This window comes from Cyprinus carpio, chromosome B15 (genome assembly GCF_018340385.1).
Source record: "Cyprinus carpio isolate SPL01 chromosome B15, ASM1834038v1, whole genome shotgun sequence".
NCBI lineage: Eukaryota > Metazoa > Chordata > Actinopteri > Cypriniformes > Cyprinidae > Cyprinus > Cyprinus carpio.
The window spans coordinates 12987160-13004945 of record NC_056611.1 but is presented as its reverse complement, the minus strand read 5'-3'; the positions used below and the strand labels follow the sequence as shown (position 1 = coordinate 13004945).

At 36.9% G+C, this 17786-nt stretch overlaps 1 protein-coding gene across 1 annotated transcript in view; it reads left to right on the top strand.

Moving 5' to 3' along the window:
• The first annotated feature begins 39 nt into the window (after positions 1–39).
• The window catches only part of tyw1 (tRNA-yW synthesizing protein 1 homolog (S. cerevisiae)), a 59043-nt gene continuing 41296 nt past the window's right edge, over positions 40–17786 (top strand). The window contains exons 1-8 of the mRNA XM_042739287.1: positions 40–263; positions 653–783; positions 878–1012; positions 1565–1666; positions 2615–2809; positions 2890–3168; positions 4139–4261; positions 11750–11882. Coding sequence (XP_042595221.1) covers positions 203–263; positions 653–783; positions 878–1012; positions 1565–1666; positions 2615–2809; positions 2890–3168; positions 4139–4261; positions 11750–11882 — 1159 coding nt within the window. The 5' untranslated portion in view covers positions 40–202. The remainder of the gene's footprint in view (positions 264–652; positions 784–877; positions 1013–1564; positions 1667–2614; positions 2810–2889; positions 3169–4138; positions 4262–11749; positions 11883–17786) is intronic.

The window sequence follows — 17786 nt, the reverse complement described above, 5'->3', positions numbered from 1 at the left end:
TAAATTAGATATTCAAGCAGTGACGACTCACGTAAGATGACCTCATTTTCCCAGCATTCCTTTCATAACAATATGGCGGCGTCCTTCGACAAGTAGCTGTAAAGTTAGCCAGTTATTTATATGCGACATATGAAGTTAGATGTTTATCTGGCTAAAACTATAGATTTATAAACAGTGCCGTCTTTTTGAAAGACCACAGAAAATGTTATTTTTAGCGGTGGTATCGTGTTTGCTGTATTGTACCGTCGGCGCTGAGATGTCAGGTGGGTTTATATTGCAACGCATGGCTGATAAGCAGCATGAAAATGAGTTAAATTAAACTGCTAATCAGATTATAGATCAACAGTACAGCAGTGCTTTAAATGCACATGCACTCATTTTTGCACGGCACTGGCCTCGCAGGAGTTTTGCGGTTAGGCTGTGTTTCAAAATCTAGTGAGCTTCCTACTTAGACAGCATTGTTAGACAACACAGGCGCCTTTCCAGATTCAGTGTTTTTAAACGCTGCTATAATAGAAAAAGTGACTAGATAGGCAGCTCACTAAGTTTTGAAACATTGTTCTTTATCGCTTGTCTGTCTCATCAAAAACTATGCCGCTTATTGTTTGTTTACATAAGTGTGCAAACTATATTCCCGTGCATTCTTTCACAGGTGCTTTGAATGATGTTTGGGAGTTCACTGAGAGCTACCTGCTGACTGTGTGGCAGAACAGGGTCTATGTGTACACTACTGCTGCTGTTCTCATAGCAGTCTGCTTTACTGTGAACATGCTTTTCAAAAAGGTAATAAAGTGTGTTTACTCTTAAAGCCTCTTTGCTACTAAAAGATTTTGTTGCTAATAAACACAGCTTAATAGATTGTATTTTTCTTTTATAGAAAAAAATGGTCGACGCTGTAAGTCCTCTGCTTGATAAATCTGTGAAAAATCAGAAACGTTCACCTGAAGCAGAAAAAGTAATTCATGTTTCTGGGGTCAAAGTGTTTTATGGATCACAGACAGGAACTGGGAAGGTTTGTATACACTGATGGTCAAAAGTTTGGAAGTTTTTAGAAAGACATTTCTTGTGCACACCAATTCTGCATTTATTTAATTAAAAATACAGTAAATTTGTAATATTGTGAAATATTTTTACAATTTGAAATAACTTTTATCTATTTCGGTATACTATTAGAAGTAATTTATTCCTGTGATACAAAGCTGAATTTTCAGCATCGTTACTATTTGATGCTCAAGAGACATTTATTATTATCAATGTTGAAAACAGCCATGCTGCTTAATATTTTTGTGAAAACCATAATAATCTGCCATTCAAAAGTTTGGAGTAAGATTTGTTTTAATTCAGTAAGGATGCATTCAATTTATAATGTTAAAAGATTTATACTTTATAACTTTCTATTCATCTAAGAATCCTGAAAAACATGTTAAACTAAATGTTAAACATAAAGATTGTAGCTCTAAGTTTTGACTGCCTGTGTAATTGTTATAATTATTTATCTAATTTAAAGAATTATATGCAGTTGTGTTGTGATGTGTTTGTAAACTGCTATTTTAACTCTGCCTAGGGTTTTGCAAAAGAGCTTGCTGGAGACGTCAGTGCTCAGGGGATCCAGTGTGAGGTTATAGATATGAAAGAGTACGACCCGGAGGATAGACTGGCTGAGGAGGTGAGCGTAGCTTGTGCTTCTCTGGCCCCATACAGGCTGATCAATTTCATTTTTTTGTTAAAGTAGCATGTAGTTGAGGAAGTAGAAACAGATGATTTAAACGTCCGGGTATGTCATGCTTGCATAAGTATTTCACTTTCAGCTTTAAGAATATCACAGGAATTACTATGAGCTTCATATCTTTCAATTACCACAGTAACATTTACAGGGAGTATAGATCCTCTGGCTGCAGAATACTTCTACCTGAGCAGGATGTAAAATGATTTACAAGCCTTTTATTTCACCAGAGCTTAAATATTAAAACTCCAACCCCCAGTTTCACAGACAAAGCTTAAGCTAGTCCCAGACTAAAATGTAAATCTGAGCTGTTTCAACTGAAAAAACTTGCACTGACTGATCTTAAAACATGTCAGTGCCTTTTTGTCTTAAGATGAACACCAGTACCAGTTGTGCTTTTTTCTAAGGCATGTTTATAAAAATTACTTACATTTTCTAATTGAACTATGGCTTAATCCTGGTTTAGGCTAAGCCCTGTCTGTGAAACCGGGCCCAAGAGTATTAAGAGCAAAGTAACATAATTAAATTTTTTCGTTTCCTTAAATGACTTCTGAATTTAATTTATTTATATATATTTTTTTCATTTTAAGTAACAGTATTTTTATGTTTATAGTTAACAATAAGAAACCTGTTTATACATGTTATAGCACGGTTTATTCATGATGTTTGCTCTGTTTTAAACATTAATAACAGTTTGGGTGAATAACAAAAAAAGTCAGTAAATGTCTGGATCATATTTTACCCCAAAATCACAATTATAATTTTTTTTTTCTGATTTTAGTGAAAAAAGATCCAGACTTTTCACACCTTTAGTTCTTTTAGTAGAGAGCTGCTTCCATGAGTACCATGTGTTAAATATTTCTTAATGCTCACATATAATTTCTTCTCTAGTGCACAAGCAAGATGATCTGTGTGTTCCTGGTGGCCACATACACAGACGGGCAGCCCACTGAGAGCGCCGCATGGTTCTGTAAATGGCTTGAGGAAGCCTCCACAGACTTCCGATATGGGAAGACCTACCTGAAGGGAATGAGATACGCCGTCTTTGGGCTGGGGAACTCCGTTTATGTCGGCCATTACAACACTGTGAGACACACCTTCATTTTTCACTCCATTTTTGATGGGATTGTGTTGAATCTTACACTAAATATATTTTCTGTATCCAGGTCAGTAAGAACATAGATAAGTGGCTGTGGATGCTGAGCGCTGCCCGGATCATGACCAGAGGAGAAGGCGACTGCAACGTTGTGAAGAGCCGACACGGCAGCGTGCAGGCCGACTTCCAGGCCTGGAAAACGAAGTTCCTAAACCGGCTGCAGGCCCTGGCCAAGGGTGAGAAGAAAGCCTGCTCTGGCAAGTGCAAGAGCGCCAGCTGCAAGAATAAGAAGAAACATAAGGAGGAGCCAGAGGACAGCCAGTCGCACGCTGAGAAGAACAACTCTGAGGCAAGCCAGCCCTCCTCTCTGATGTCATGAACACATGTAGTCATGGTAACAGCTCTCGCTCTGCACATCTCGAGAGCAGATTGTTCCCCTGCAGTCTGTGCTGCACTCATGTAAATGGGATCTGAACAGCAGGGGTGACATTACTGACTTCAGAGGAAATTTTCTTCTCGTAGATGTCCCTCTCATATTCTTTACTCAAACTAAAATAATAATTTATTTTAAATGGATGTAGTCATAAAAGATTAGAACAATATACAGTAGTCAACATTTGAAGTGGATCAAAAATCTGTCCTAAGACAAGAACGCATTTTGGTTTTAAGGACAACTTTGATCCACTTCAAATGTTGACTAGTATATATTTACATCCTGAATAATTTCGTTTAGCATCTATATACAGTAAGCCATCATAAACTACATTTATCTTTACCAGAACCATATTTTTCGACAGTGAAAGTGCTCTGTATCTCATGGGGCCTGTCTTTGGAACCAGCACCTGTTTTGTGGAAAAAGGAGACTAGTCAGTTAGGCTAAATGATATGCTGCTAGTAGACACTAGGAAAAACTTGCTGTTACATTATTATTATTATTTACATATTGCACATTTATGTTACACTTTATATTTTTATAAAGGCTTTAAGACCTTTAAATAACTCTTGTGTTAATGTTACATTTTAAATATCCTAATGAATAGAATATACTTCAGATGTATAGTTGCCAGTACATGGCAAGCTTTGTTGTTGCATGTATATATAATATTGCAGCTGCATTCAGTATGGAATTTGTCTCTTTGATTCATAGATTATGAAGCAATTTCAAGTAGATCTTAGTCTAATGGCTGTATGTTAGACTAGTCAATTAGTCAGATACTTTAGAAATGAAAACAGATACATGAATGGAAAACATTTCTCCACATGGGTTGGGTATAATGTAGATGTGCCCCCCAAAGCTTACAGCTCTGTTTGGATTTCAGGAGGAGCTGATGGAGTCCAGCAGTGATGCAGAGTCCTCCTCCTCTAAGGAAGAGAAGTCTCATGGCTCCGTCATCGACGTGGAGGACCTTGGGAACGTGATGAATCGTATGAAGAAAGCGAAGGTGAAAACAAAACCATGCAGATCCACTGTGTTAACTTACAGTTTGTGCTCTTTCAGAACCCATTTAGTGGGGATTTAAATGGATAGTTATTTACCTCACACTCTAAACCTGTATACTGGTTTTTTTTCTTTATGTGGAACACAAAGTGGAAACTTTGAAGAATCTTTTGGCAGCTCTTTTCCATACAACAACAATTAAAGCGATAATTCACCCAAAAAGTTCAAATCTGGCATTGTTTACTTACCTTCGTGTTGTTCCAAACCCATATGAGTTTCCTTCTCCTGCTGACTACAAAAGAAGATAACCGTTGACTTGGCCATAGTACGAAGCAATACTATGGAAGCTGTTTGGTTGTACACTTTCTTCATATTATCATCTTATCTTCTGTGCTTAGCAGAAGAAAGAAACTCATGCGGCTTTGGAATGACATGAGAGTGTGTAAATGATGACAGAATTAAAAGTTTTGGGTGAACTATCCCTTTAGTGTCAACACAGTATTTTTGAATCTTGACAAGCTTTGGCAAAGGAAAAAATAATAAGAGAAAACAACTTAAAGGGAAAGAGCACTCAAAAAGGAAAGTTGTCATCATTTACTCACCCTCATGTTGTTCCAAAACCCCAAGTCTTATAGGTTTGAAATAACATGAGTGTGAGTAAATAATGACAGAATTTTCATTTTTGGTTAAGTTATCCCTTTAAATCTGATCCTTTCCTTTCACAAAGCTATCGTTTGACTTCAAATAACTACCAATTTACCATATTCAAGCATTATGTCATCTCTCAATTTTAGATCTTTATCATGAAAATGAAATTACACTTACTGATTCACTAAAACAGAAGAAATGACAGCGAATGGTTTTGAACCGACACGAGGGTGAGTAAATAGTGACAGAGTTGGGCAAACTATTCCTTTAAAGGGACAGAGTGCTGGAGAGACACCGGCAGTGGCTCCATTGAAGGAGACTGAGTGGCAGATGGTTTGCGACAGCAGACAGCATCTCCAGCAGGCGCTGGGAGGACTTACGTAACCGTGAACTGTGATCACTGACGCCCACTCTACAGGCCTGTGCGCAGGAGTGATTCATGAGGCAGAAGCACAGACAAATCTCCCCATACATACGCTTACGCGCTCTCTCACATCCTATTCGCACCAGAGAGAGTCCCAGCCCCCTTTAATCCAGTAAGGGCCCTTTATGGATGCCTTCAGGATTGGATGTGTCTTTAAACAGCTTCAGAAGATGTTTTTAGAAATGTGGTTTGCAGCTCAAGCAATCAGTTGATTGTGTTGTTCCCGCTACGCAGATCAAGTGATATCCCATAAGCTATGAATGTGTGTCAGCTGGCAGATAATTACAGGAGAGAGCACATGGGATTTTGAAAAAACATGATGGATTTAATAGCATTATTGATTTATTTACAAGGGTTGGCAGTTTGATGCATTAAAAGTGCAGTAGGAGATCTTGGAAACTGTAACCTGATAGCACTGAAAGCGAACACCCCTCCCTCCCTACAAATCACCGTCCAAAGCCACGCCCCTGAACTCACGAACGCGAACAGATCAGACGATCAGAGACTTCAGTACATCATATGTCATTCACCGGTGAAATTTTTTTTTAGTACAGTTAGTAAAAGTACTACAATACCAGGAAGGAAGGTAAGGTTATTGATGTTTGTCTGCCATTCTTGATCTGTATGCACAGCGTATTTGATCGCACTGATGACGTATCCTGTCTGCGTGAACCGGGTGCGCAGAGTTATGCAAATACATATGTTGACAGGCAGCGTTTTTATTGGACGAACATTTCTTGGTCCTACGCCTTCCACAGAATATATCAGAAGCAGTGAGGCTACAGTGGATTGCAGGGATCTTGAGATACGTTTCAGAAAGATGAACTCCTTTGAACTTTTTGATTAGTTCATCTGAGCACTATAAGCGGTCTCGCATACATCATGTATATGTGAACACCCCAAATGATTAAACGAACTGTAGCTTTCATCATACAATATATGGTTCATTTGGGATCCTTTTGTCCCCTTTAAAGTCCACTTGCATTGTGAATGCCATAAAAAGTCACTTGTAGCTGGTTCCCTTTTTGGTTCACTCTAACTGAACTGGGTTTAGTTAAAAGTGAAAGTGTATTATATGTGAAAACTCATTTAAAAACACTAAGCGTGAATCAACAAGATGGGATACAGTGGTCCAACATCAGCCCCATCTGATGAATGTGAATGTAGATGTTGGAGAGTGGCTAATCTAAATATTTTAATTTAAACATTTATTTGCTTTTCTCAGCAAATATTGAGTTAATTTGATTATTAAGGGTGGTGTAATTGATTTGATTAAACTCTTTACTTTTAATTGGTTGGTATCCCTAATATTTACATTTAAAGACAACATTTAGTCAAAATCGGCCAAATTCGTCATTATTTAAAAACTAATATTTCTTAAAAACCAAGAATTTTATCAATGTAATATTTTTTTCTCTCCCCTATTGACAAAACCATGTCTGAGTGGCCAGGCTAAAATTATAACTAGTAATATTATAGATAAACATCTGAGATCCAGTCAAATGAGGATGGATAAAATGTGCATCCGCCATAATTTTACTTAAATTAAATTAAATGTGTTATGAATTTCATGCCTTTTATGAATGTGCAGCCATGATTTATAGATGAAGTGTGTCATTTGTGTCATTAAGGTCACCAAACAGATTCGAAGAATATCCAGACAGGTTGCTTGAACACTCACCTCATCTGCCATTGGTCAGCCAATCAGATAGTCCCGCCCCAAACTCGTACCATTGGTTGAGCCAGTGTTTTGGTTTCAGCTGGTTGTGATTCTCAAACAGACAATCATTTTTTTTAAATGCTACAGTGTGCCACTTATATTTGTTTCTGCACAATTAGCTGTGATAAGACGTAGAACTATTTTCTAATTTATTAACTGAATTTATTGTGTCATCTGCCTGACTTTTACTGTATGTTCGAGTCAATTTTCAACACCCAACCGAAATGAAAAACATGTAAGAAACATGTCAGCAAACGCTGTTGTTGCATTTGTTGATCCAGCTAAACTGGTTCTTTTTGGCTCTGAACATTCACCAAGGTCAGGAGCAAGGAGGAGATCTCACCTTTAACATAGAGGAGAAAAACACACCATCTCTAGATTCTGTATTGACGTGTTACATCTCAGCCACTCACATCTTCAGTTGCTCTTCTCTGTTCGATTTTGCTGAGTGAATACATTTTGAAAGAGTTTATTCTGAATTTCTCAGCACATTATTTATTTATATGTATTAAATAGACATTATTAGAAGCATGCATAATTCATATTCTTAGTGGTGTATAATAATTTATTAATCACACTGGAATAATGACAACTGTTGTAAAATGCAGAGTGTCAAGTTTGTGTAGATCTGTGTCTTGTGTATGTAGAATTACTCGGCTTTGGCTCCAGATGGCATCAGAGACATATTGTATCTTGGCTTTACTGATGCAGACCTGACCTTGCATTACTGTATTATCTGCACTGCTATAGTTATGATTTATAAATAGATGTGCATTTCTTATTTTTGAACTCAATAATGATTCCTATCCCTATGTGTTTCTGACCTTAAAGATAATGAGTGTAATTTAAAATAATTGGTCCTATCTCAGCTTGATGTGCAGATACAATGCATAAGCCATTCATAGGTTGTTTTGATATATGTGTGGCTCTGTGGCAGTTTCTACATTGTTGGAGTGTCCCTATGTTTGTTACATTGTCTTAACCATTGGTGTGAGTTTGGAGTAGGTTTGTTCTACTAATGGCAAAAATTCTTTTTTGCAGTTTCATACGGTGCTTCTGGTGGTGTAAAATGTGCACACTGCTCCCTTAAAACCCCCCTCAAAGACCATCATTATGTTAGTGTACTCATAAGTATTGGCACAAATTAATGTTTTGGTAATATACACAACTATTCCAAAGTATGGGATGTTTTTTTTTTTGTTTGTTTTTGAAAGAATTTTCTTATGCTCTTCGAGGCTGCATTTATTTGACCAAAAATACAGTAAAAACACTAATATTGTGAAATATTATTACAAGTTAAAATAACTTAATAAATCATTTTCTATATTAATGTATTTAAAAAAAATAATTTATTCCTGTGACACAAAGCTGGATTTTCAGCATCCTTATGAAAATTTATTATTAATTACTCATCCTCATGTCGTTCCAAACCCGTAAGACCTTCCTTCATCTTCGGAACACAAATTAAGATATTTTTGATGAAATCCAAGAGCTTTTTGACCCTCCATAGACAGCAACGCAACTGACATGTTGAAGGTCCAGAAACGCCCTTTGCACACAAAAAGTATTCTCGTAGCTTTGCAAAATTGAAGTTGAGGCACTGATGTCACATGGACTGTTTTACCGATGTCCTTACTGCGTTTCTGGGGCTGGGAACATTACAGTTGCGTTGCTGTCTATGGGAGGGTCAGAGAGCTCTCAGATTCCATCACAATATCTTAATTTGTGTTCCAAAGATGAACAAAGGTCTTATGGATTTGGAACGACATGAGGGTGAGTAATTAAAGACAGAATTTTCATTTTGGGGTGAACTAACCCTTTAATATAGTCCATGTGACATCAGCGGTTCAACCATAATTTTATGAAGCTACGAGATTACTTTTTGTGTGCAAAGAAAACAAAAATTACTTTATTTAACAGTTCTTTTCTTCTGTGTCACCGCCTGCCACCATTCACGAGATTACCACGAAAAATGAAAATTCATCTTTCACCCTCATGTCATTTCAAACCTGTACGACTTTCTTTGTTCTTTAAAACAAAACAATTGTGTTTATTTATTTTTTTTTATTTATTGAAGAATCTTCACACAAAGGTCATGCTACTGTTAAAGATTTGGAGATTCCCCCAGAAGTGTTCCTTTTTGTGTTCCAGAGCGTAGCTGCATTCAGTTTTGGAACAAAGTGAGTAGATAATGACAGTTTGTGAATTTTTAGGTGAACTGTTTCTTTTAAGCTCCTATGTGAGACATTCTCCTGATAGTCCGCTGAGTCTGTGCGGATTAAACAAAAAATTATAATATGCAAACCCATACCACCTTATGGCACATGCTTTAATGTCATGCATATATTTAGTGCAGGTGTGGATCGAGGCTGTGCTTTTACTGCTTAGCATTAGCAAGGTGGAAATTGAGATAACAGCTCATGGACAGGCATTGTCCCGCGGCCACAACGGCCCGTGTGGGATGGGCGGCAGCCGGAGAGGCTTGTCGTCATTTTGGCTAGCTGTCAGTCTCAATGTGTCAGCTGCTCAGCCTGAACTCTGCAGGGCCACTGCCTGCATCACCGCTGTCACTTGCATGGGTGGTTTGTGGGAAATGGAGCGTTTCCAACTGAAGAGAGCTGCTCTGGTTCTGTCAGTCTGAAGGAGGAGGGGTGCGGAGAGCCAACGCGCTGCGGTAGAGATGAAAGCGCAGAGACGGCGAGATGTATCTTGGGTGACAGATTGCAGCCTAGTCAACTCTACGTTGTGCGTGGCAGTTCCACAACAGATCTCGCTGTGAAAGGGCATAATGTCCGCTTGCCAGTCCAACCCCACTTGGTGCCTTCCACCCGCTCTTGTTGTTGGATTTTGCTCAAGGGACATTGTGTACTCTGGAACAAATGAACAAAGATACAGAAACACAAACACTGAAACAGCGACTGTTTCAACACCTATTTCTCAGCCCGGATGTTGAGGGACCTCAAAGTTTTGTCCTGGAATGCAAAACAAAGCAGAGACAGTAAGATGGGGCAGAGACATGCCACTTGTAGGAAAATAGATATAAAAAAATTAAATAAATATAGAAAATAGCTGAAGGAATAGAAGCCCTACATTTTTTTTTTTTTTGATAGAAAGATTGAATAAACTCCAGTTTTCATGCATGCAGATTAGCTAGATCAGCCTGAAAAGGATGTTTTCTTTTCTTCTTTTTGTTGTGTGTGTGGGGGGGGATTGTGTTGTTTGAATTTGGATTTTGCTTGTTCTTTGTTTGGTTTTTTTGGGGGGGTGGGGGGGGATTGTCATGTTCTGGTTTTTTTTGTGTTTTTCTTGATTGTGTTGTTTGGATTAGTTTTTTTAAGTTTTATTTTTTGTTTGGGGGGGGGGGGTTGGGGGGGGGGTTGTTTTTGTTATGTTTGTGGTTTTGTGTTTTTCTTGATTTTGTTTTGTTGTTTGGATTTGGGGGGGGGGTAATCTTGTTTTGTTTTTTTGTTAAACCTAAATAAGCAAAAGAGACTTCTGGTTTTATTTTTATTTTTATTTTTTTTATTTTTTTACATTTGAAGTCTGTTATTTTATCTAGGGTATAGTAAGAACATAACCTTTGTCACATGATGTTTTTTAGTAATTCATTCTTTTGTTTTACATACTGCACATTTCTTACATGTCCTTTGAATATCCTGCATAGAGCATCTACTAATGTGACCTATGACATACAGCTTACCTGATAATTCCCTTCATCTACTGAATACAGCACTGTGTCTGAGTCTGAATCCAGATGGTCTCTGACCTTTCAGTGTGGAAAAAATTGCTAATGCCGCCGTATGTACTGTACTTGGGAAGAAATACGGAATAATAACATTTAAGGAAAAGGAGCAGGAACTATAAGTCAGACTTGATTTCCAGCAGATTGTATATTCTGGAACCTGTGCAGCCTAAGTTTAATGCAGTCTGTTCGCATAAGAGTGCTTGAGTGAGGTCAGTGATGGTAGTCCAAGACCTTCATCAGTGTGTTTCCTCAGAACCATATGGCTGTAAGTGTCATTTCTGTTTAAACCATCCCGTTAGTGCCATCATTTTCAAAGCAGCATCTGTTTCCAAGTCTTTGATTTATGAAATCAATTACTTAATTACAGTTCAATATGAAATTAAGCTTTATGGCGTTTTTAAATATGCAATGTGATATCTGATAAATAGTAAACCTCTTTCATTTCCTAAAAAAATTGCATCTTTAATAGAGGAAAGATGTGTGGTGCCATGTCAAGACTTTAGTTAAGTTAGGCATAATATTTAATGATTCCTATGAGAAAGTAGCTGTGAGGGATATAAGTAGAGTCTGTTCATTAGGCTTTACATGTGTAAGTTTTTCCCAACTGGAAATGTTTTGGTTAGATGTATTTTCAGTGTTGTTAGCTGAACAACCGACTCCAAGCTTTTGTACAAAACTCGCCTGGGCTACTTCGAATGACAGTAAAATCATTATTTGCCTCTGAGTTATGCACATCAGTAAGTAAATTGATTAAAAAAAGTTCATTTTCTCACTTTAGTTATGTACTTTTTGAATAATATGTTAAAGGGTTCAGCCTCTGTTGGTTCCTCTGACGCACAATGGCTGGTTGTGTAACTGTGACTAGGTTGTATGAATGAATTGGGTTTTTTTTTTCTTCTTTTTATGTGACTGGTTTTGTGTCTTTTTTTTTTCTTTGTGATTGTATGTGCTGCAGAGGATGGAGGGAGATGAAGAGGACTCCCAGAGGGTGAAGCTGTCAAAGCAGAATGGAGTGAGGAAGAGCGAGTCAGAGGAGGAGCGGAGAGAGATGATCACTCCAGCCTTGAGAGATGCTCTGACTAAACAAGGTACAGCGTGGCCTTAACCCACCTGTGTTATTCACTCACGCAAAGAAATATGTCTGTGACAAAAATGAAAGATGCTGTACAATGGGTATCTGCGTAAATGCATACACATAGTTTTTCATTTTCTGTTCATTTTTTTTTAATCAGTCTGCTTCACTAATTTTTCTGAAGAAAATGTGAGTGGTTTTCATGCAATACCTCAGTGCAGTACTCACCTCTATAATGTTAGGGTGTTGTGGGTAGTTTTTGTTTGTAGCTTTTTAGCTCGGTGTGAAAGTTTTATTGAGATTTTATTGAGAATAAATTACTTTTTAAAATAAATTGAAATAAAAAACAGTAATTTCAAATTGTAATAATATTCCTCAATATTAATGCATTTTTGATCAAATAAATGCTGCCTTTGTTGAGCAAAATAGGCTTCTTTCAAAAAAATCTTACCAACCCAAAACCTTTGATCCTTTATCTTAAGTATAACCTCATAAAACCCCATCTCTTTGTATTTAAAGTTAAAATAGCTTTGCAAAGTTCAACAGCTAGCTTTAAATAAGCGCACTAGCTACAAGCCATTCACTGATTACCGTTATGTTCCATTTCCCTGATGATGGACAGTTGTTTCCTGCTTTCCTGGCTGCTTTAATTGAATATGTCTCAGTGTTTTTCATCTCTCAAAAAACGGATACCAAGGCCCAGATGGTAATTAGGTCCACAGTGCTGGCAGAGTGTCACCTCCGTTATAGAAAACCTATTTACAATTATGGTTATTTCTCACACTTTTGACAGTTTTTCCTTGCCGTAAACGGTATCTCATGTTTATTATTAATAAACCGGCTGCAGAGCTGCAACTCTTCTTGTTTTGTGTGCTACAAATTTCCCCCTCGTCGTCTGGTTTCTGATGGAGCCTCCGATGGTGTGACTGCGCCTAACAGAGCTTAATGATGCAGCAAAGCCCAATTACTCCTCTCCTGCTGCCGGAGTCCCCTTGAGTTTCTCACTCCACACCTTTTATTAGCACAGCCTGCCTCCAGCCGCATACACACCCTGCACAACTGAGGCTGGCCCACTCTCACATTTACACTGAGGTTATGTGTACTACCAGCCAGTGTCCACTGTGCTTGAGGCAATGGGCAGCACCTTTAGGATGTTGTTAGTTTAACATGCTTGATATAGCAAACCCACGATCAATAGAGACCAAGAGATCTCCGCAGTATGAGGTGTGTGTTGAGCAAATATTTTCCTGTTTGTCCTGGGATCAGGATCTAGAACGTGTCAAATTTATATTTTACCCAAAACTCATTTGAAACAAATATGAAATTTAATTATAGCTTATATTTAATTCTAATTGGTCAGTCTCAGCATTCTGTGGTCAAACTTTTGCTAGTTTAATTTCTCTCTCATCAGATAATTTCAACTAGGGATGGTTTTATGTCAGTACATTTATTTTTAATGATTGGTATCAGTCAATATTAGATTCTCATTTCTTATATTTTTACATTTTTATGGTGGCAAATGTAATGCTCACTTAGTTTAGTCTTTAAAAACACCAATAATATAATAACACTGTTAAATCTAATATTTTAAAATAACAAAATGAATATCTAATTGTCATATTGTGTTGTGGCGTCTAAATTCCTTAGCAGTTTTAACATGTATTGTAGTTATCGTTATTTTTTTAGTTAGCCTTTTATTTTTAATTTATTTGGAAAAAATTGCATAATTTTAATATTGGCTATTTATCAGTTATCCACTAGAACATAAAAATAATTATTGGCTTATCGTTTCTTACCAGAAGAAAATAAATAATGAATAATCTGCTTGTAAAATAAACCCTGTCAGGACTCAGGATGATTAAAATACTGATGCGAAGAGGACGGACCTTGAATCATATTTATATTAGTATATTTACATATTACATTAAATTATATTTTCCAGAGTTGTAAATAAAACAAAGGTAATTGGAGTGTGTTCTATACAATTTCAGATTTTTTATTTGGTCAATTTCATATTTAATTCAGCATTTCTTTGTAGTTATTTTTTCTCAATTTTTTTCTTAAAGTAATTCTATTTTAGTGTATGTGTGTGTGTGTATATATATATATATATATATGTATGTGTATATATATGTATGTATATATATATATATATATATATATATATATATATATATATATATATATATATATATATATATTATTATTTAAAAAAAAAATTTAAATTAAAAAAAACATTTAAATTTAACTCATTTCTTAATATTACTTTGTTTCTGTTTTCGTTTTGTTTAAAACGGTTTTAAAAATCTCTTTTTTTCTTTCTATCTCGCCATGAATATAGCAGTGGGAGCTGGCATGGTTTTAACCTCTAAATAATAAAACAATTTTTGATTTTATTTTGGAGTTGAAAACATTTCTTCATAAGATTCACCCTAACTGGAGTGTCTTCCCGGTGGTTTGTTTGCAGGTTGAGTTGTGAACTCTGAACGCACAAACAGATGTGTGTAATTTAGCTGATCTCGCCTGCAGTCTAGAGAAGATTCTGAAGTGATATTATAAAACACTCATTTCCTGAGGGGCCGACTGGTAACCTCCTCTTGCTCGCTGTTATTTTTGTTCTTTTAATGATAAACTGAAATGATTCCCTCCAGCATTATTAGCAATGATTTAAAGATGAATGAAGAAAAGAGCTGAAGACCTCTAAAAAAAGTCATTTCTTTTAAATAACATCAGAGGAAATACAGTGGCAGAAAAAGAGGGCAAATGTGTTTGGTCAGAGTGGTCACCTACCTCATACCATAAATAACAGCTTGAAATGAAAACCTGAAGTAACGAAACTAAAGTCATCCCATAGCAGTGCGTCATTGATCTTGTGAAGTTCTGTTTTGGTGCTGTTCATCATCAGCGTGATGGCAATTTTTGTTCCCGTCAGCTTCCTACGGTCCTGACTCCTGAGAGAACTAAACTGTGAGGAAAAGCTGCATATCCAGTCACTGGCAGACTCTCCTTGCACTGTGCCCTTGTTTATGTCTGGTTAACCTTGATAGATGAAACTCATATAGAATGGACTGAACTCATCTTACATCAAAAAACATCAGAATTTAGAAGTAATAGGCTATTTTCTGTCCTGTTTTTGACCCCGCTCTGTTTGAATAGGCGTGGCACACACTGCTATGATTGGCTGACAATTGTGTATGTTTAACAGCGTACATTCAACATCCTCATAGATGAACGCTGTTGCGATTTAGGTCAAAAACGCATAAATAACTCAGTTAGGGCTGGCCGATATATTGAATATTAGCAATAATATCAGAATAATTTTGACGACGATGTAAATTTAGAAAATATTGTGAATATCGTGTGCTTCAGCAACTAGCTCCCCGTCTAAGAGTGTTTTTAGTGTCAGTGGGAACATAGTTTCATGTCACAGAGCTTCTCTTAAAACTGCAGACAGTTGACAGACTTGCGTTCTTAGCTAAAAAACTTTAATTATTTCCCCTGGTTGCATAGTTTAAATTGTGAATTGCATGCACTAAAGAAGTTGACAGAATGCACTTTCTTTACTTGTTTTGCACTTCTTCAGTTACATATAGGCCTACATGTGTTCATTTAATAAAAAGCAGTAAGCGATTACTCGGTCTAGATTTTTTTTTAACTGTTTAAGTTAGCTGTTCAATCTAAATTGTTTTTGTTGTTTTGTTTTTTTTAATGGGGCAAAAGAAAATCTTTTTTTTAATTATTATTATTTAAATGCAAATGCAAACATATCGAGATATATATCAAATATCGTAAAAAATTTTTTTATATGTATCACCCAGCCCTAAAATTAGTACATATCAAGCGAAAAGTGACCACGTAATGAAGACAGTTACTCACTTTAGTGTGGTGGAGAAAGTCTTGAGTTCTGAGATCTTATGGGATGTTTTTATAGTACCATGTTGACCTCTTATATGTCAAAAGATGAAGGGAATTTTGGTTTCTCAGTTCATGACCCCTTAAAGTGAAAATTAAATATAACTCTTCCTTAGTAGGGAAAAACAGTTTGACACATATGCCTTGATTATTTTTTAACAATACTTAATTCAGCATTTTACTTTCTTCTGTAATTAAACACTTTGTCTAATCTCAATAAATTATTTACAAATGTAAAAAATGCATGTTTTTAACCAGTTTAAAATTCATATATAAAACGTGAGAGGCAATGACTCCATCAAGAATCGGTTTGAATGATCATTATCATGCCCTTAATAGGAAGATATAGGAATTATTATTTTGTAATAAATGTGAAATTCTTAAAACACTAATTTGATGAGATTCATACTTGGCTTTGATAAACTGATGTGACATACAGCCAAGTATGGTGACCCATACTCAGAATTCGTGCTCTGCATTTAATTCATCCAAAGTGCACACACACAGCAGTGAACACACACACACACACAGCAGTGAACACACACCCGGAGCAGTAGGCAGCCATTTATGCTGCAGCGCCCGGGGAGCAGCTGGGGGTTCGGTGCCTTGCTCAAGGGCACCTCAATCGTGGTATTGCCGGCCCAAGACTCGAACCCACAACCTTAGGGTTAGGAGTCAAAAAAACTAACCACATTGCCATCAACTCCACCATAAATAGATTATTGACAATTACATTGTTAATGTAAAAATATAAACTAGAATCTTTTTTTTCTAATAGTGTAAGTAATGTTTATTTAACCAAGAAAGAGTTCAAAATATGATAAAAAGGGTGAAAATCTCAAAGTATAATCATTTTAGCTTTATCACCTGGTCGTATCAGTTTTTAAAGCACACTGACATGTTGAGTTCTTCTTTCCATGCACATGATGTGAACGTTCAGTATGAATCGCTTCAGGGAATCCTCTGTCGCCGCTTTCAACTGCCCAAATATTGAGCCTTCACAAACCAGACCTGCTCTCTGAACCCGGCTCTATCCAAACAGATGCTGTTCTTCAGACAGAGACGAGAACACCTCCCCTGCCTCCTCAGCCCCAGCAAGCTATTTGCAGAACTAAAAGACAAGAACATGTTTTTGATGTGGAGTTTAGCTAATGAACATGGGAGAGAGACTCTAGATTGGGATCATTAGTATGGAGCTTCACTCCTACTGCTTTTCTTATCACTTACACTCCTTCATGCATGAGCAGAGAAACTGTGTTAAAGAGAAAAAGAGAGGAATAATTAACCAAAAATGAATGTTTACTAACCCCCATGGCCCATTGTTTTCTTTCTTTCATTTAAACAAAAACTATTTTTTGTGGATGGAGATTTATAAACTGGACAAAACTGGTTATATTTATATTTATGCATTTAGCAGACGCTTTTATCCAGAGCGACTTGCAGTGCATTCAGGCTATACTTTTTTTTCCCTGGGAATTGAACCCACAACCTTTTGTGCCGCTAATGCAATGCTCTACCACTGAACCACAGGAACAAGTTCTTGTGTGAAAGTCTTGTTTAGCTGTGATGTGAACTCTAGCAGCTCTTTCAGAACAGAGCTACATGAGTACAGAGTATGTCTTTATATTCTGTGGTTTTATCATGAGTGCTATAGGAGTGATGGCTGCCCCAGTGATGGCCCTTACATGTGGATTAAAGTCTAAACTGAGTCGGATTCCCCAAGGGGACGCAGCACAGTCATGGGAGAACCAGGCTATGGACCTTAAAAATGGGCAGACTTTTAAGTGCTTAACAGGAAATGCAGACTTGAGCACATTTGGCCTTCTAGTCTGCTTAGATGTATTGAAGAGCTTTGTAGGAAAATTTCCTTCATTTCTCCTGCTAGATCCGGAGCAGACTGTAAAATGGAAAATAGAGGCCTGTCTCTGCCAGTACATGGTGTACATTATAAAAGCGCTGTATTTAGGCACTTTTATTTCATTGGAGTAAAGTACATCTCCGTTTACAC